At 35.0% G+C, this 21780-nt stretch overlaps 2 protein-coding genes across 2 annotated transcripts; both read left to right on the top strand.

Moving 5' to 3' along the window:
* Window positions 1-538: 538 nt before the first annotated feature.
* On the top strand, window positions 539-1602 carry LOC120326961 (cystatin-A3-like). Its single transcript, XM_039393322.2, has 3 exons — window positions 539-767; window positions 976-1077; window positions 1376-1602. Exons 1-3 carry the CDS (start codon window positions 639-641, stop codon window positions 1496-1498), a joined length of 354 nt encoding a protein of 117 aa, XP_039249256.1. The 5' UTR covers window positions 539-638; the 3' UTR covers window positions 1499-1602.
* Window positions 1603-16809: 15207 nt separating this feature from the next.
* Window positions 16810-20056, top strand: LOC120326274 (transcription factor Sox-2-like). Its single transcript, XM_039392535.2, has 2 exons — window positions 16810-17563; window positions 17845-20056. The coding sequence occupies exons 1-2, from the start codon at window positions 17267-17269 to the stop codon at window positions 18763-18765; spliced, it is 1218 nt and encodes a 405-aa protein (XP_039248469.1). The 5' UTR covers window positions 16810-17266; the 3' UTR covers window positions 18766-20056.
* The last annotated feature ends 1724 nt before the right edge of the window (window positions 20057-21780 follow it).

The following is a 21780-nucleotide window of genomic DNA, read 5'->3' as shown; positions in this document are numbered from 1 at the left end:
ATAGCGTGACTTGTTCCAAATACAAAAATCTTTTACTCATTTTTGTTCTCTCATTTCTCAGAAATAAGGATGTAGGTAGCTGGTAAATGTTATATATTCAGCTGCTTTGCTGAATGTTTCTAACTAGTTTGGAAAACCTTCGCTTGTGTTGAATTTGAAGTACGAGTGACAAGAAGGGTCAATCGTTTAAGACCAACAAATGCATATGACGTTTTATTTATTTAATCGCTCTATACTCCATCAGTGATTACTGCTCTATTAAATGTGTCTACTCATGCACAAGTCACGCATAAACCTAGTAGAACTATTCATTAATCGCATATTTAGTTTTTGTACATCTTTCGAATCAATTTTAAATACCGATTTTTATTTTATTATTCCTGTTTTATCATCAATTCAATGAAACATAAATACCAATTTAATGAATGCACCCAAAGAGACTCCGCGCCAAATAAATGATACAGTAACAGCCATCTTATCTTGATGTTTGCAATTTATAAACATTACCAAGCTTTCATACCATTCTATCATTTTTTGAGCCAGTGCTAATAAAGAAGCCTTTTGTAACTAACTTTATCTAAAACTTTCGACTTTCAAACAGTTAGTCTCTCTGTTTGGTGAACGATTAAAAAAAAACTATGAAGTTAGTCATTCTTCTGGCCTTTGTCGCATTAGCATTTGCCCAGAAAATTTCTATACCAGGCGGTGTTTCGGAGAGAAGACACATTGTAGAAACGGATGATGAAGTCTATCTTTTAACCTCAGCGGTAAGCGCATTCCAGGAATTAAATATAAGACTACAATTACTTCTGAAATCGTAAGATTGAATGCAAATTTATGAATGCCATTGGCTGTTCGTGCACAGAGCATTGGCACCACTCTGATATCCGTCAGCCTATTTCCCGGTTCGCAGCACATTTATACAACTGGCTTGGTTTTGTTTGTGTGTCTGCAATTTAAAACTTCTTTATACAGCTAAGAGACACCGTCGAAAAGCAAAATGGTGTAAAATACCAGAAATTCAAGCCAGAATCTTACAAATATCAAGTTGTCAACGGATTCATGTATTGGGTTAAGGTGAGTTGAGCACAGTGATATATACCGCAAGGGATCGATCAATCAATGTGGCTAACAAAATATGTTTCACCTTTAATTATATTAGAAAATGTTAAACAATTCTTTTTTCTAAGATGTTTACGAAAGATTCGAAATTAATTAACTCAACTTTGCGTATAGACTATGATGATTTCTTTCGATTGAAACATCACTTTTCTTAAACCTTTCGAAAGTAGTACTTGGGTCGTGAATACCTCCGATCTTTACCGTATTTTTGAGTTCTTCATATTTCAAATATTGTCCACTTACTTTTTTTTAGGTCAAGGTCGGCCGTGGCGAATATATCTGGGTCAAATTTCACGTTCCGATTGCTGCTACTCACCCATCCTTGTCAGCTGTTGCTCTTCACAAAAATGTCGAGGACGAAATTGAGCCCTTTTAATCATCAGGCTATGCTGACTAACAAGCAGATGACGACTCTCAGTTGAATTATCGATTTCTTAGCTTGTTGTAAACGAAGATGCCAAGAATAAAAAATATTACGAACTATAGTGTTTCATTTTGCACATACGTGGCTTACGCAGACCAGGTAAATCCGACAGGCAAGGGATTTGCAAATCGCACGTATACTCTCAATTTTTAAAATGTTGGCAAGCGGGAGAACTCGTAAAATAATTGAAAATTATAAACACAAAATTCAAGAGTCTTACATATACGCAGATAGCTTACTAATACATTCATATTCATCACTATGAATTGGCAAACTGCAACCTACATTACGAGCTTCTTTAACCCTTTGGGCATCTTTCCGGTATATCGACGGGACAAAACATGAGGAGGGATTTCCCTACCTTGTCTGCATATAGATGAGCAAAACGAATCACTCGTTGAAATTCAATATCTGTCCAATATTAATTTTTTTCTATTGAGGGATAATACCCAACTAGAGGCAGAGGGAATGTTTGCCAACTAGAGACACACAATACATGAAGTAATAATTTAAAACAACTGAAAATCGGCGATAGAGTAATATGTAGCTCAAAACGTGTATATACATATCGTGTAGCGAGTCAAAATCAACGGCAAAGTTCATCATATCTTCACGGTGGATAAAAGGATTCCAGTTTTGTCAATATTTACTGATTATTCAAATTTCAAAAGAAATATGTATATATAGTTATTTTATAATATGAAATTAAATTAAATATAAAATTTCTGAAAGCTAACAGTACACTGTATAGTATTTTACAACCGAGGATTGGTGACTGAAGGAATGGATTTTATATTCTCGCAAACCTATTGTTGGAAAATATATATTGTGCCTCGTGAATACGCTTTGCACTTTAATAAATATGAAGTAAAATCGAAAACTTTTTCCAATAAATCAGTTGAGATATCATTCGGTTATTAATATCAGGTACCGACCAATTATAGAACGGTCATTTTGGACATTGTATATCTACAGCTCATACAAGATGAAAACTAAATTATTGGTCATTGGATTTTTAAACTCAAATTCATTGAACAAAGAATTTGAAGCATTGTCTGATTTTTTATAAAAGTACGCAGATGGAGTGCTGGCATTCAAATATCCGCGCGGTAGAATAAATTCTAAAGATTTGAGTGGGTAAAGTGGTCGTTTTTGCTCGCATAATACCCAAAAAACTATTGTGTAGTCCGTCGACCCGATCAGACAGTGAAAGCAATAAATAGATAGTACCTTTTTGGTCATGTTGAATCAAGAAAACGGATATAAACTTATTGTTTTCTGCATTATAAATACGACTATACATTGTTCAAATGGCAGAGTGAAAGGGACAATCGACTGACGGAACAAAATGTACGAACGACTTATCAATAACAGCGTCTGAGCACAATAAATATTCATCCAACGTACCAAAGGCATGTTCCTTTCAAATAGGCGACCTACAATAGGTAGTTTTTTGTGTAATTTCTTTGTTTGATTTTACTCAGGTTTACAATTCTTACAAGAGCTGGTTATAATACCATTTTCAAACAGTTTCAGTACAATCGCTACGGTGGATACTGGACAATATTACATATTGAATTAGCCAGCGTACTGCTGTTATCATCATCATTTTGGATCCTAAAGGCATCTTTGAAGTACAGAAGATGAGGAAAGCATATTTAGACGGGGTAAGTTACATTTACAAACTGAATACCTTAACCACTAATTTTATGTATATATATCAAAACCCTCTCTTGGGTAATGACCAATGAATATTTTATTGAATCCTATATTTTCATAGAGTGAATTGAAATTTTAACATTAATAAAAGTAAGATGATGCTGATTATCGGTATTTTTAGGAATTTTTTGGGGTAATGTTGTTCTTTTAGCAAATTCCTAGTTAATATATGATTTATGTGCGAAATTGAAGTTTCATAATATTTTTGCCACGTGGGTTTTCAGTTGTTTTTACTAGTACATATTCTGGCATCTGTATACTAAAACGCGCCCTTGTTGCCGAATTCGACTTTTTTTATCCTTAGTGCTTACATCTTGAGGGGAGACGATATTTTATGGAATGGATATGTGATTGCATATATATATATATCGTCACGCTAATAACCGAATTGCGTAAGTCATATTTAGCAGTTTTGAGAAAAACGTGAAAAACTTCCTAATGATATTGTTATGCCATTGAGAGTCAATAATTTATCATGCTTCAATTTTTTTATCGTAGCCGGATTTAGGTTAATTTGTATGACGCAGTTAAGTGACGTCATACTGGCGCACTGTGACTTACGCAGAAATGTGTCTATAACTTGGGGACATACGCAATTTTGCAACTATACTATATGCACCAGTCCTGAAAACTGATCATTCCAAAAACGAATGTAATTCTTAGTATCTACAATGTCTAATCCCCAAAATAGCTAATCAGTTTCAATTACATTATTTTTTATGTTTAAAAATATATAGTTCATCAATATAACACGTTCTGCACACCCACCGAAATAAGACTAAGATTAAATATAAAGAATAAAACAGCAATGCACCCAATATAAAAGCCAACCAATGTGAATTGGACTCGGACAGTGAATATCACAAGTGCACGTCTTCCTATACTGTAGTATAAATTGAAATTAATACGCGCTAAGCTAGAATCTGAGATGCAAAAACTCGAAAATCCTTAGCCGAGGTTATTTTGCCTTTGTGACGTCACAATAGTCCTGCGGTACCAATGATAATTCATTATGACGAAACAATTGCAAAAATGTGCATGTCATACTAAATCTCCATTTTTATGGGTTTCGGAATTCTTAAAATAAAATCTGAGTTAACAGACAGGTGCGCAGCATTACATAAATACCTAGTTTATAAAAAAAACTCAAGATCGCCAAAAATGACTTACGCAATTCATTTATTAGCGTGACGATATATATATATATAATGGGTTTTCTTGAACCAGATTTTCGTAAATATATTTCAGATTAGGCCCAGTACATTTTGCGTAGAAATCTTAGATTTGGATTATGTGTACATTATCCATGTTTCATTTTTTTGCACTTTAGAATACTTTTTAATCAAATATTTAAACTGTGAGCCACAAGCAAGCGCGATTAACATAGAACTAGTTCCTTTCTCAGAGTACCCTATACTTTTACGCGACAGAAAAAAATCTAATTCGTTCCGTTTTTCATTTAAGAATATGTACAAGTTTGACTTAACATTGCCATTCTTTCTCTTGTCTAGGATCATTTTACTTTTACTCTTTACATGCTTTTTAATAATAAGACGAGAGAGCGTCACGATTATAAGCGAACTAGGTGCATAATTATCACCGCACGCTGGCGCTATTCAGTCGCTTTTTATGGGCGAATTTGATGACATGAAATCCAAAATGGACGCAATATAGGTGTCTCTGAATACGTATATTTTGGCTCGACGCAAAATGTTTTTTAAAATATTATCAGTCTATTTTTATTTGTTTGTATACAATCTAATGAAATCTCTTCAAAATAATTCTAATTCGAATTGTTAGGCGCCTAGTTATCAGCATATTTCATGAAATTTTGAATTACGTGACATGAATAAATTGATTGAAAGTTATTTTAATATTATTAAAAACTCAATTTAACATAGTAGAATGAAATAGGTGAATAAAAACAAAATTCTTTGAAAATTTACGTGTTTTGTTCCTATAATTATTGTTACTAAGTTGAAAGGAAATTAAGCATTCGAGTGGCGTAATTGACGTTAATTTTATTTTCATTGTTTTTCGGTAAATAGGTCGCAATATATGCTACTTCTTGCCTTATTACGGAGAAACTTCTTAAAAGTTTCATGCTTTTGTATAAATTTAAGAAAATTTTTGGTAATTTTAGTAATCTAGTTTTAGGATCTCACTCAAGTGTCCTTAAATGTCAACTTGAGCTTTGAGACAACCGAATCCATTTATACAAAACTACACTATTTGCGAGATCACTGCGATGCAACGCAAATGTATAACTTTGCACTAGTTTAATAATATCATATATTAAATCACTATGGTTGAACTTCAATATTATGTGACCGACTTTTTATTGAATTATATATCGTCGCAATCTCGTCACGCGATATGTTTTACGGCGGCCATTTTGATAAAAAAAAACGTTCAAGCTAGAGTAAACACAGCTTCTTGCAAACATTTTGGTGTCGAATATAGTTAGAATGAAATATGATGCTTAAACAATTTCATCAGAAATATTTACCGTGAATACTGGATGATGCTTTTATTTATTTGATTTTGAGGTTTTATGAAATTAATACTACAAGAAAGGCCATGATTTTCAGAATTTTTTTTAAAAAATTTCGGAATTTTTTGTAATGAAAAGTTGCACATGAAAACCTCCTGGTACGGGCAAAATTTCCAGGTTTTGGTGTTAAAATATCCATTTCTCGCAAAACTAACAACGTTTCTATTCTCAAATGAGTTATTTCATTGAATATCCGAATAGTTCACGCAGATGTATCAATATTAATCGAAGTTGATACGTGTCAACCATGGTGGGCCGTGTCCGTTTCACATTTAAATAATATCCCAAATTAGTACGCCGATATTGGATTGAATATTGTTCTACTCAAACAACAACCTAGCTGAGTTTTTCTGTGCGTCTAGTAATAATAAACAGACTTCCCAAAATGCACTTGGAAAGTTGTTTTATGGCTTCGATTGGAATTTCAATTTAATACCATCATCCCGGCATGCCATGACTTGATTGAGATTTGGTAGTCACGTGAACGCTGTAACGGCTGGCACTCGATGGTTAAAACTTCTATCATTCTGTTATATCATATGTAAATGGTAAAATAACAGGCGAAAACCGTTCTAAACCTTCGTTTCAAACAAAGTATTACGTATTGAAAAAATTAAACTTTAAATTCACGAAAGCATAATATTATTTTATCGTTGGATATAATAGTAGCACACACGCGATTCGTAGCCATTTTATAGTCACTGAAGCGTTCACATTATAGATCTACATTGAATTACAGCACGCATGGTTCGAGCAAGGCGTGTGTCGGGTTTTGTAACGTCACAAAGGCGATGAAATATATAGTTAGACTTGGGCGAAACAAACTTATACAACTAACAGGAGTATTCTTGGAGATTCCACTACCGCGTTCGTATAGCTCGTACATCGTCGCTTGCTATAAAAACAGTCAAATTTCGTTCAGCGATAAACCTCCTAACGCACTCTTGCTATCGGCTGAGGAAGAGACAGTCTGGCTGAGCCCATTTTTGTTATAATTTTGTTCATCGTCGTTCCAAGCAAGCTTAAAAACGCTTGCACAGTTATAATACATGGCCCGAGGTTGAGTTTAACAATCTAAAACCATCGCACCACCTTACCCACAAAAGTGAAATAAACTGTCACTTTTCCATTTGATATAATCGTGAAGCGCCCAGGCGTCTACAAATTGAAATTATAAAAACAACGCGTTTTCTTTGTTGTCACAACAATAATATTTTGTCAGAGGGTGGGCGCGTAATAACCTAAATGAAGAATGAAGAAATTTGTGGCGAATTTCATCAATGAACGTCGACAAAAGGGTTGATTTGGGGATTTACCCTCATTGTGAACATTTGAAATTTATTGGTAAGACACAAAATTTATCTCCGAATTCGGGAATGTTTTATTCAATATTACGCAACCCAAAAGAAAAAATGGTGCACTTGCAAACACCGCCTACGAATTGTGCGTAATTGAAGCATTAACCTTATAAATTCTTGGACTAATCAATTGCTCCACTGTACCTGCTTATTTCAATCATAATAGTGTTAAATGACGGGGATTGCCTTATTCGGAGCGACAATGCATCACACCTTACAATTCTCAGAAAATATATTTCCGAACTAAAAAACTTGCCGATAAAGTGTCATCATATTTTCATAGTACATGCGTGTGCTTCTTGTTTCATTTTCGATCGGGATTTCAGAGGTGTTCAATACTTTACCAATGAATAGACGTTGTTGAAACGCCCCGTAAAATAATTACTCTGATTATAAACTACTTGCATAAATTTTTAACACGTGTTTTTATAAGATCTGTAGTCAAGTGTTACATATATAGATACAAAGCTATTCATTCTATATTCCGGGGATAATTTTACCAAAAAAGTTGATCCTAACTAAAAATACTCATATCAAGGCGTGTGGTCCATATTTTTATCTCCCAAAAGTTCACAAAGGTCGGTACCATGCTCCACTTTCTCCCCTGGAGTGACAACTAGCGCCGTTATGCATGATTGAATGTAGGGTCACGCCCTGTTGACCCGCTTTCCCTCACTCTTCCGGTTGCAAGTGAGGTGAAACGAACCAGGAAAACACAAACAAAAGGAATGAAGCTGCCCTGATGGCCATGTAGTTATGACAAGGCTCGCGTGTACCTAGGCTTTGGAGTCCAGCCCACGCATTTGCTGGGTGAATCAACGATTGTCGAGGATCTGAATAATACCGCATTTATGTGTTCCACCAAAAGAGAAATATCGTATTTTCCTCAAAATCTTGTGTAGTGTTAGATATATAAATTTACCATATACACCTAAGAGCGGATACTTGCATAAAGATCTATTCGGAGTAAAATATGTCTAAAATGTCGTTTAAAACAATGGCGCCGCAATTCGGAAATCCATGTTGATGGCTTCATGAAAGCTGCCACCATGGTCTATATTTGACAAATTTGGCATCCGGAACTGAAAATATAGCGTGACTGCCTAAAAACTACGAGCCTCGCCCGTAGTGAAAACACGAAACACCTTTTCTTTAAATAAATAAAACTAAAAAGATAGCTTTTCTTATATTTTCACACCAATGAAATATTACTACAAAAATGTAACAATCAAAACAAAAAAATGCATCATACGATAGTGTGGGATTGTTTTTTTTGCGTCAAGAACTTTGTCTAGACTACATTAAATCGTTTCTAGGCGTTAAATTCATGTATGAGTTGTTAAAAATGCCAAATTTGTTGTTTTATTTACTTGGTCAATGTCTTTATTGGATATCTCATGCACTATAAACAAATTCAATATCGTTATTATATATATTTTAGTACTCTGAGAGGGTGGTATTGCTCTGTTTAGTTTGATAAAAAAAGTTTTAAATAATGGCTACTCAAATGTGTAGTTTATGAGCGTTATACTTTACGATATGACTATACTTTATTTCTTCTACTAAAATTTGTGTTCGCGCTCATTATATTTGCCATATCATTGTCGCATGGAGTCCTCGTTTTTTTTCAACGATATCTAAATCATTTATTCGGTAATAAGTCACGCTAAGACTCGAAAATAATATTACGCTTTGTAAAAGATGGGTTGAGCACAAATATAAGAAAGCAGGTGATTCCCGATTTGCTCCCGTCACGGATTCATATCCGATTCTCAATCAAAACGACCGATCACAAAGTAAACAGTAGCGATCGATCTCAAAAATGGATTTCGCATCTACGTGGAAAATATGGATATTTGTGATGGTTTATATTACTGGGTGTTATCAAAAAATTGCGTCGAACCAATGTTTGACCTGTTGTTGGCACTCCTTGCCCCCTATTGAGTGAACGTTTCAAAATTGATGGATAATATTGGCGTATCGTTCGTGGTAGTGGAGTATATTTGCCAAGGACTGCGGAGATGCGGCTAAAAGGTCGATTTTGCCGCAAAATTCAACATTCTGAGTTACTCATTTACCAAATTTTGTCCCAACTCAAATAAAAAAAAAGTTCGCGGTCACGAAGGGACAACTTGATTCATTTTATTTGGCGATAAAGAATATATTTATGATAAAAATGTCAGATTGAAATTTTTTTGGAATTCACATTTTTTGTGTAGCATATATTAAATTTTAATTCATATTTTCAAAATTAAACTCATACCTAATATTATATCTGCCGCCATTTTATTTTTTTTTCTGTAGAAATTATTAAATTTTCAAAAATTCTTATTCGAAGGTGTGATATTTTTAGTTTCCTTGTATTTATGTATTTAAAAATCATATTAGTTACCACTTCCACATTTATACTAATTTCTGTAATCATTTTTTTTTTTCGACTTCTTGTCAATGTTTTCATTTCTGAGATCTAACATTATCTGGTTTCTATTTTGACCTGTTCTGAAATTTTACAAAAATATTTATCGACGAGAAATGTTATCAATTTTAAAGTTGCTGTTTTACGTTTTTTTGTTGATTATACATTTTCGCTGAATTTTCGTTCGGTATTATTGTTTGTTTTAATATCAAATCGTATGGTAATTTTTGAAATATTAATACCAAACGTATTTAATTACAAAATTACATCGTTCTTACTACCGTTCTTTAGCGGTATAATTTAACTCTTGTTACCCTACTCTCTGGAAGTTGTGTGCAGCTTTTAATAATATAACTGTACCAGTAAAGCTTTTGTGACAAAGAAATTTCATTTTTGTTTTTTATGACAGAGGCGCGTGCGACATTGTTTTGAGTCGGCTGAAATCTAGTGCACCTGTTCTCCACGGGGTGATGCCTATGTATGTATCTAATGGCGTTGCCGGTAACGGTTGCTACCTGATATTTTCTTTAGCGCAATAAAACCGCTCGTGCGATTTCTTATTATTTTAATTTCTAGTGTTTTTAAGTTGCCCATACAGTTTGTTTATTTATTTTAAAAAGGCGAAACGCCAAATACCGTCTTCCGTTATATTATACTATGATATGATGCCGTTTGCGGTGACATACGGAAGTTCCCAAACTACAACAATTGAGCTTCCGTAAATTTGTCTATGACGTAGTAAAGATGCTACTTTTTGATTAAAATGAACGAACGCGAGCAGATAGAATTTAATAAAACAAACTAAAAAAAGTATCCGTTTGGAGTTTTCAAGTAGTAAAATAAAAGAAATAATTTAACAACCACGCAGGCAAAATGTACTCAAGCAGAGGCTTTTTTACCTATAGCTTACAAAAGGATGATTGGCATCTATCGTGAATAACTTAGTAAATTATGTTTAAATGGGGGGTATAATGAATGTGCCTAAAAAGTCTGGCGCCTTCAAGCGTCAATAAATCTCATTATAAAGACACAGTTCATCTTTCAGAGAGCAATTAGCGATCTTTTTAGTTCAAAACATTCTACCGATTTATAATCTATTTAAAGAAGTATCGCAGTATCGAACTTCAACGTATCGCCGATATAAAACGATTTTCCAACTACTGTCTTTTTTGTGGTCAGTAGGCGGCAGACAACATGTACGATAATATCGTCGATGGATATACACAATTTTGACTATCCCCGAACAAAGGCCATCGATACAGCGCCTCTAATCCATGGTTGATTCTGTTAAAACACACTATTTCGTAACTGAGAACCTTCTTGGCGATTAGGGGTAACCTAATAGGCGCATTCCCACGATATGAGTCGCTTCCTAGATGGACAATTTGCAAGATATCTCTTTTTTCTTTCCGAATGGGGTTAAAACACATGTTTCGGATGGGCCCCACTTCCATTTGCCAGAAAACTAGAAATTTTGAAGCTTCGAAAATTTTCAGAAATCGAAAGGCACGCTAATAAGACACATCTTAGATAGTTGGCTCAAAATTTATTCTCGATTTTACAATGAAAATTCTGTATATTTTACTTTTGCGTGTTGTGTTATAGACCAGGTTTCCATTGCTGTACTGTAATCGCTTTCCGTTGGAAATACACAGCAGCCATTGGTTAATTGAATTAAAATAAATTCTGTAATTGCTTGTATATTTTATTTTAAAAAAATTTCAAATAAAAACGTTGAAACAAAACACTTTTACTAGCTTGATTACCCACATTCGCTTTGTTCTGGTTTTCGATAGATGTAACGTTACACCTCGTATTTTGGAGCAATGATTGAAGTTTTTTGGGAACCGTCACTTTCCGATCTATAGACCCTTGTAATGACATCCAGATATCTTATTCCGCGTGTCACTTTGTCATGAATTGGTGAAACATTTCGGATAAAAGGAAGGTTGGGTTACATTGAGAAATGAAATGCTGATACATAGGTATGTTTTGTGTACCTACGACGGGACATCATTGTTTTTCCGACATAATTGTCGACATTTTATACTTCTATAGAAATTTTACAAAAGATCTTTTCTTTACTGTGATGTGTTTAGTAGCATGTCAAGTCAATCAATTTTATTTTCACACAAGCATTACTTTTAAAAACATAGGGAAATTGTGTGCCATTTTCAAGTTGTCTTATCGTTGTAGGTTGTTGTTGTAATTTGGGTAAATTATATTCATGAATATTTTTTTTTCAAAAGCATGTTATTTTGCACGGTACTTTGCAGCAATGACATTGATTACAAATGTATAAAATTTAGCTATGCAATAGGTGACAAGGTGCACCACAAAAGTTTGATTAATTTTAGCCCAGGTCTAGAAGGGGTATAATGGACTAATTATAAACAAATGTAATTTCTTTTTTGTATAAGTATATTTAACATAAGTCCATTATAGACGAAACGTGAATTTATAATATTGCAAAACGAACCTCCCAAATTGAATAATTTTTTAGTTATTACATGAGAGATCGATATGTATTAATCCTCGGCCAAAGATACTCGGGAAATAATTTGTTTATTGGTTATGACGTAATCAATCGTTTATAAATAAACTATACTAACCCACCCACGTACATTGGAAGAAAAATTAATAGCCCTTGAATATGTAGATATTTTGCCGTCATCAGAATTGAAATACCGTTATATGGCGCCGTAAAAATTCAACCAATAATTGTTATTTAAGGAGTACCGGTCCTTAATATTTCATTGGAAGAATTCCGCTTTAGTTTTAAAAGGTAAAACAATGCCAAGCGTGTATGGTAATTTGAAAATTTTTAAAATGTAGTATTCAACAATGCCCGTTATATATGCCCAAAATGTGATTATTTATTGACAAAATAGTCATAGAACTAAATTCCATCAATAATTAGACATGAATTACATGAACAACTGCATTTCTTAGTTAATATCCAAAACTTGATATTTGGGACCCCGTTGCCTGTGGTTATCTTGTGATCGCAGCAATTAAATCAAAACGTTGTTCCTGATTCATTTGAACGCAAAAGATTTTCAAATTTCAATCATATTTAAAGCAAAAAAACAGTGTAAATTCAATGCATTTTTATTAGTTAGTAAAAGATTGAATTTTATATTGATGAATGTTGTTCTCCAGCCGTGCTTGGCAGACAATTTTATCAAATTTTAAAATGTGATGTTTTATTATTAATTCTCACTTGGTAACAACCACTGTGGGAGAATATTCTGCTCAATTAACTGACATAAATATATAGTTCACAAAGATCTATACGAATCGTAATGTTTGGGTTTGGATAGATGTAAAATTTTGGATGAATAGTTAAAGTAAGCCATCATGTGATGTAATTAAAGGATTGAGCAGAAATCATCAATTTTCGAGAATGCCACCAGACCATATGTATTTCCAATAGGCTAAACAGGAGTAGTTCACAGTGATGTGTCGATTATACTCAGAACATAGAGCGTTATAAAACGTGAGAATTGTCAATCACCAGTGATACTCGGAAAACTAAACGGTTCATCGATTTGCCCTTGACCCATTCATGCCTTTCCCGCGTAATTGAACCGATTATTAAAATGTTATTAAAAATATTCGATACACTTTAACAACTCCACCCTAATTTCCTATGTCGTTTGAAATGAACATTGATTAAAGCCTAGGTAGAAATAATTGGAATTTAAAAGCAAAGTGCCGACATTTCGCAGTTGAAGTCCTAATAAAAACGCGGCGAATGCTTATCGATTTGAGAACAGCGCATAGGGAAATAATTAAACCAGAAAATTTACGACGGCATATTCAGGTCACTCTTTGCGATATCCCGCGTGTTTTTTAGTCTACGACTCGCGTTTTTTCGTGATCTCTGTGCGTAAGTGAGGATTATTTCTTGAGAAATACTTTACTGGGCTTTACATATATTAGGAAAATTATTAAAGAGAGAATTTGGACGCGCGGCCAAGATGAGTGAATTCTCCCACACGGCACTGGCGTCGTAACCCGCTGTGCCCAACGCAACGAAGTAATTCTAAGGCTTGAATTTTGCCTCTTTGGGGGTTTACTAAGCTTTTCATGGGCTATGAATTAATTTTATTTTACCTTCAAGCAACAACAAACAAGCATGGGGTAATATCCCCATTTGAAATTTTGTTTAAATCTAGCATGAGCCACGACCAGAACGCTTCATCGATTTTCAATCCGCATTCGGGCATGGCCACAAACTACCACATCGCGAGAACGGCGTTTCTTCACATCATAAGTATTCAGTCAAATTTAGGCTGTGTGGCATTAACAATATAGGGCAATGTAACGAAATTACTAGTTATAGGGCTGGTAATGTGCGCTTAACGAAGTCGGAATAATATTCCATAATGCCATGCCTTTTGAGACATACCTGACCATTGCTATCGCAACTCGTATCATTGGTGACTATTACGTTGCATAAAATGATAGGGTCTCACGCTTATTCCTTATAATAACGCCCCCTGCCTCATATCGATAATGTCATCGTTGCCCCTTCACATCATTAGTCACCCGGCCGTAGGAGAATTCACACGATTCCGCCACACCGATAGATTTCGTTTTTCCACTTTTTTTGCATAATTTCCCGACGGCTGGTCAAGTTATTTTCGTGTGGGAAACGTGTGGGAAAACCCTTCACGCGTTTAAAATTTAGTGCTTCGTCAAAATAGGCAATAATTTAGATCTTTTCGAATAGATTATAAACTTTTCCGGGGTTCAAATATCAAGTCCATATCACTTTTAGGTGGAATGCTGTTGGAATAAATAAGAGAAAGCGTGAACTTTTTTATGATAATATAATTAATATGTTTGTCACAACCAAAGGTATGAAAAAGATCGATTTTAAACCCTACAGTGGTACTGTTGACTATTGTAGCGATACTTCCATGCCAGTCCCGTTACATATTACTTTAACATATTACTCTGATAATCTGTATGCAGGTTAAAACATATAGCGCAGTTGGATAAAACTTTCCCACAGTTCCAATTTCACTATTAACCACGTGTGTTTTGATCACACACATTGGTGTCCGTATAACAACGCAACTGTTCAGCCACGCGAGCCTTAGCCTTCCGACTGATATGCTACTGTTGTAAATCACGTACATTGTTTGTTCTTCAATGCCCAACACAAAGACTAAAACAAAAGACAAACAACAAATCCTCCCCAATTTGCAGATGATCTCTCTTTGAGCACTGTTTGCTGATGTTTCCTTTTGTCATGCTAAGTGTGTTGGTCTTCGATACTGCATCGCTTTTCGTTACAGATAAGGGGGGCAAATAGGTGTTGGGTGTAATTGTTTTCGCAGAGTTAGTCTATTGTTATTTTAATTTGCCTATTGTCTCACGGAACGCAATCTTCGAGTGTGTAAGATAAGAGTTACAGATTGAGTAAGATACACTTGACCCTCGTAAAATTGGCACGAGTGGTCATATTTTGCCCGGATTTCAATGACATCAAATTTAGATCAGTCGAACACACAAAAAAACTTATGAACAGTATTTACAAGAACTCGTCCTAACCATTTACACTTTTGATATCTTTCAAATGTAAGCTGCATACAATTCACGCACATTCAAATTGCGAAAGATAACAATATCACACACACACACACTATATGCCTTTTATACTCGTTTAAAACTAATCCAATGTCAATGCCAACATTTTCAAAATACCATTGAAATAACGACAAATTGTCCCATTGTCAAAATCCTTTTTGTTATTTTTTGTTGTTCGGAAATGAGCCACACTTCATTCACTATGTCGTTCTCAAGATCTTCCCCTTTTATTGTTCGCTCTGTTGTTAAACGCTTTTATTTGTCATATAATGACCACTACTATTCACTGATCAATTCATACACTAGTTATTCAAAAGTGTGAATAGATAATTTTATACAATGTCCACTAGGAAGGAGTAAATCGCTGTTCAAGTGCTGAAACAGAGGTTACAGCACTCTCAGAGGTACGTAGAAAGCACGGAAAATGTAGACCGAATGTCTGATATGAGATTGATTTCTATTTATAAGATGTTCATGGAAGTTTTATAATGGCAGGTAAAACCAACCTATTTTTGATATCCACTGCTATTTTTCATAACCAATTGTTCTGGCCAAATATTAGCCGAACAAATGTGTTATACTTTTCAACATAAGAATAAATAACCATGGCGATATAGTTGTGAATTAGTTGTATTTTTGTCGCCGCTCCAACAAGCTCCTAAACGCCTGGATTAAGGTGCCCAATAACCATATCTCATTGACATATTGCGTCATAGGTCGATGATGAAGGATTTTTTTTAGGTTGATAGACTTCACAAAATCTAATGTGAATATTCCAATTGTAGACCGATATTATTATCATTAAATCAGAAAAGAACATGTCAAGACTATCAAATGCCAAAAGTGTTTGGTCAATAAGCTATAGCTTTTGTAGAATTACTAATCTTCAATAAATTGATATAAACCTATATTGTGGCTATATTACACGGTTTAGACACAATAATGTAAAATTATGCAATAAATAAAATGAATTTCAAAAGATTTCTGCAAAGTTAAGAGATCTATAAAATATCACAATTGATAGATATACAATTTATAGTTATATTCAGTATTACGGTACATTAAACATAACGCATATTCTTGTTTTAGTAAACTCCCTCTCTCTATCTGGGACTTAAAGGGGTATTTGAGAATTAAAGTAGGCGTGAATTCGGCTATTGAACATTCATGTTAGAAAAATTGTCTTTTATGTTGTTCGAAACCTCTTCAAATCTGTTTTACTACAAAAATATTTATAAACAGTTTGTGGAGTTGTCTTAATTTTGAAAAGTGATTTTAATATATAATATCAATGTTAAAAGTTATAAATTCTAAACTTTGTTCATTATCAAGAGAAATTATCGAGTTCCGATTTGCTTATCTACTGTCCATTAAATGGATAGGTTAGTTTGCATTTTAGATGGCCTCCGGGCAAAATAAGCCTTCTAAATTTACCCATGGACACAGATAAAAATTAGAACTACTCAATATTGGCGAGGGGAGCTTGAAACCGCTGCTATCTATTTACGTTGAACCCAACGCTGGCGCCGTTATCGTGCTTGCTTCGCTTTTTTCGCGAGCACGCGATCGTCGGACTACTCGCCGAGAGAGAAGTCGCTCTCGCATAAAGAGATCGCTTATTCGTTGCTACTCGTCAGTTGCATTTCTGAAGCCTTTGTTAAGGGAGCTCGTGAATAAGATTTTCTATTGAATAATCTTTTGTGGTAGCGTAGACAATCGGTTGTTAAATTTGAAAGCTTTTCATTGAATGTCAGTAACAAGGCAGAAACCATTGAATTATGGGCTTATTCTAATCTGTTGTTTCTAGGAAGGCATTACCTGAAAAGACTATTGTTTTGAGTATGTTTGCAAAAGAATACAAACGCCTTTGATTAATATTCATCGTAAAATTTTAGTTTGCCTTTGTATAGAATAGAAAACAGAAATTTTAATATTTGAATAGATGTATTTATGTTCATGTTACAAATGAGTTGTGAATTGATCTTTGTATTTTTATATCACGTCTAACATTTTGATATATTTTTATAGTTACTATATTTCAATTTCAACCATTTTTAAACCTTAAAAAATATATGTTAGCCGTCGACTCTCAAGCTGCCGCTGCCGGTTGGATGCAGATTCCATACGCAACAGGAGCTCCTGGCGTTCCGGTGGTACCGGCAAACACTCATCTACCACCTCCACCACCCATTTCTGGGGACGGATCACTCATGCAACACTCCAACTTAAAGCCAGTTTACTCCAGCTCAAGTCAGATTTCGCCGATGAGCGGACAAATGACACATATGCAGCATAATGCGCCAAGTTCGGGAACAACAAACAAAACTTCGCAAGAACAGAGAGTAAAAAGGCCGATGAATGCTTTCATGGTGAGTCGTTATTCTTAGTTCAAACCTAAATTAAATTTTACAAGTCGATTCGGGATATCAGTAGCTTAATTTAATTTCGTAGTCAAAATTCCTCGTAAAATGTGTTTTATAGACGACTGACGTATATTGGAATATAAAATTCCAGTAAGATATTAAACATTTTAAACTGTTGAAATCTCTCGATGTATCGCTCGATTCCCATTTAATTAAGTCAATATGCGGTCGGCCATTTTGGTTCCGTTTCGCACAATTGAAATTGAATTAATTTTCGTTCTCGGCAGGTGTGGTCACGTGGACAAAGACGAAAAATGGCGCAGGAAAATCCGAAAATGCATAATTCAGAAATATCAAAACGTTTAGGCGCTGAATGGAAACTTTTGTCTGAGACCGACAAGAGGCCGTTCATTGACGAGGCAAAACGATTGAGGGCTTTGCACATGAAAGAACACCCTGACTACAAATACAGACCACGTCGCAAAACAAAAGCCATACTAAAGAAAGACAAGTATGGAAGCAACATCCTACCGCAATCGTCTACTGCACAGGCAGCCTCGTCTCTGGGTCGAAGTCAGCTGGGTGGAGGCATCGAATATCAACATCTTAACGGATACGGCGCCTACCCAGCGATGATATCACCTCAAGATCACTATGCGTCTCAGGGATACGGTTCGGCGGCGGGACAAGGTGCGGTTAGTCATCTAACTCCAAGATACGATATGTCAATGTACTACACTCCTTATACCACAGCAGCATCGTCGATCGCAAGCATGGGCAATCCCAGTCCTTCACAACTAAATGGATACCACCCACCACCTGCGTCATATTCTTTGCCGCACCCTCCTTTAGCCGGCACACCTCCGTACGGAAGCGTTATTCATCCGGGTAGCACACATTCCGGAAGCGTGAAGTCTCCAGATACAAGTCCCGGAGGAGTAGGACACCAAACTCCGGGTTGTCATTCTGCATCAAGTCCAACACAACACCATCCACAAATTCCAGGACAACCTCAACAAGGCGGCCAAATTCAAAGCATGATCAGCATGTATCTGCCACATGGCGGTGAGCAAGCAGGTGCGACACCAGTACCCTCGAGCAGTCCAGGCATGGATACTACAAGGCTGGCACAGATGCAACCTGCGCATCACTATTCAATGGTTCCTCTCGCAACTGGTGCACACATTCCTCAAATGCACTCGATGTGAAGCATGTACTAAGAGATAATGATGAGAGGGTACTAAAACAAAAATATGGGACAGGGATCAGCGCGTGGTGAGTCGGAGATGGCAAAGACTGTAGTACAAGGTGGCCCGGTGTTATCACCCGGAAAGTTCATTATAGTTTTGAGTATAGCGAAATGATTTCTTTACCTTGTAGCTAACACAACCAATACATTACATATTGCGAAATTTGTTCTACCATTCGAACAGTTTGTGTGAATAATACACATTTGTCACACTTTCAACCCCCTAAACAGTGCTGTATTCCCGCCAATCCGAAGCAGTTTCTGCTCAACTTAGGAAGCGCTGTGGCTGATATCAAAGCCCATATTGAAAGCTGTATTTTATTATCGTAAGTAAGTTATGGAGTGCCTTGATTTTTACCATTTTATATAACATTGCTTGCTTTTGATTGTAGAGAGTGGTAGCATACTTGATGCCTTACACGTTTTCTGTACTTTATTTTTGTTTCATTTTAATTTTGTATTTGACCTTTTTTTTAATTTGGTGCTCTTTGTTTTCGACTGTCGCGACATTACTAGTCCGTAAAAGAGTCGAGTATGGCGCGACGACCGTTTTCCGTAGTAGTTCCATCGAACCAACAACCATTTTGGGTCGCTTCAAGTTCTTTCCTTGTGAAAACCTTCAACTACATTTTTATTCCAAAACATAATATGAACTGTAATTTGTTAAACGGGTTTTATTTCTTTTTCCACAATTTGACGAACGATTTGAGTGAAAAAACAATCTTCTTCAACTGCATGATACTTCGGTCGTCGATTTTGTTTCACTGTAATTCATAATGCAAAAACGTACTGTGTGCTTTTTCCAATTTTTGGCGAATCCACTCGAAGTGTGATACATCACCTCTTCATTATCGATTGGATATGATCGAGGTAATATATCCCACCTCGAAAGAGGATAGCCTGTATTGCAAACCATATTGCTTTTGAACATTCATTGCAAACATCGCTATTTTTATTGCTTTAAGTTATTATCTTACTAATAATTAATAATAATTAATTAATAAACCTCCCCTACACTGTATTTTGTTGATCATCTCAATGTCATCAAACTCACTAACTCGAAAAATAAGATAATAGTAAATTAAAAATATTGTTATTCAGCTGCGAGGTCGGCTAATAAATTCCCATAAAATTTCCTATTTGCATTCCTATTGTTATTTTTTTTTATTTCAGTTTAATTCACTGGCTGTTGAGCGGCTCATTGGTACTTTTATTTGTTATGATGAAATAAATAAAAATCAAAAAATGTATATTTTTCTAATGTGTGAATCATTTTGGGGATTTTAACACAGGACAGAATATATATGACAAAATCAGGTTCTTTTTAAATAGCTAATTGCTGAACATCGTTATCATCAAAGAGTAAGATTTTATCCAACATCCTTAGATCATTTTATTTTGAAGAAAACTGAAGATTTATTCATCGTTCTTATTGAAAATTCAACTTTCTAATCCATTTTATTGCCCTTATTTCTAATGTACTGGATTGATCTACCACTCATCAAAAGAACACAAACGATTGTCCAACTATGATTTAGTGAAATGGAATACTTTATATTACAATTAATTTGAATTCGATTGGAAATATTCATTTAACTATATGTCAAAAAAAACTTTAAATTTGTCATTAAGGCATTGGTATATTTACTCTAAAAAGATGTAGACATTCAAGACATAATATTTCACATTAAATCGATTCCCGATATAGTTTACTTGGCTTGTCAGCCGTAATTTTGATGCAACTAAACCTATGAAAAATCAAAGATTCGTATTTCGGTGGATGATATATCTCAGGTATGAAAATTCGTGACAACAGCAGACAATATTTTATTATTTTTGCGAGAGTCAATATTCCAGATTTATGATATGCATTTTCAATGTGGCGAAACGAACTTATTGCGCGCGATCTCCGCGTTTCTGTTTGAGTCGCGGCAGGGTGTGACTGGCATAGAGCCGCAACGCGGTGTCACGGTAGTTTGGAAGTGTCAACAACTATCCTGCGTTGCTGACGGACCAGCAAGATACGAAATAGACAAAGATATAGGACCAAATTAAATGCAATAAACCGTCATAAAATCCTACCCACTACTGTATTTTATTGAAGTCAGAGGTAAAACTGACAAATATACGTTTATCGCTGGAGGTTGACTTAACTTTAAAACTGCGTTAAATAGCAGTATAATTGGCAGGACGTTCATGAATTTCAGTCGTTTGTTTTCAATGAGTTGGCAATTTTGGGTACATGGTAGCCTACTAGTCCATACTAGATATAGCCTGCTGAAAATTTTAAGTTCTGAGCGAGTCAGAGAAGTGAGCACTTGAAGCTCTTCGAGCGCGATCACTACATTTTCACGAACCCTCTTGATAATTTCATTTACTTTATTTAATTACTCACAAGTACGCGGAGAAAATTTGTTGAACGTTAAAATTTCTCAACCGAAATGGGAGACGGATATAATATAGCTTAACTAAACACTATAGTAAACTGCTTCTAGTTTATGAAACCTTGAACATTTGAACGAGAGTGTAAACTCAAATCAAATTAATTCCCAATGTTCCGAGAGCAAACATTGCTATAGCTCAACAAAATAACATGAAATTGGTAATAAAAATAGAGAATAGAGGCCACATATAAGCCATTTTAGGTCAAATACGGGTAACTTATTATGTTTATACAAACGTATGCAACATTTAATATCAACGGCAGCCAGTTGCAATGGGTGTTACCTCGAAATCCCGAACTATTTTTATCTGCTTGGGATCATGAGCTGTGAAACAAAATACTCTGCCAAACTTGGTCAACGGGTGTAATGCGCATACAGATGAAAATGCATTCGATAGAAATAAAAACGGAAGATTTTCCATCAGATAATGGAAAAAATAGTGCGTATACGACGTAAATTATCAAAAATTACCCTTATTTTATATTGGCTATTCTAAGCATATAATTTGTATATTTGTCAGTTTCGCTGTA

Source organism: Styela clava, chromosome 4, assembly GCF_964204865.1.
Source record: "Styela clava chromosome 4, kaStyClav1.hap1.2, whole genome shotgun sequence".
Lineage (NCBI taxonomy): Eukaryota > Metazoa > Chordata > Ascidiacea > Stolidobranchia > Styelidae > Styela > Styela clava.
Note: the sequence above shows the minus strand (reverse complement) of the source record. Positions and strands in the feature narration are given on the sequence as shown.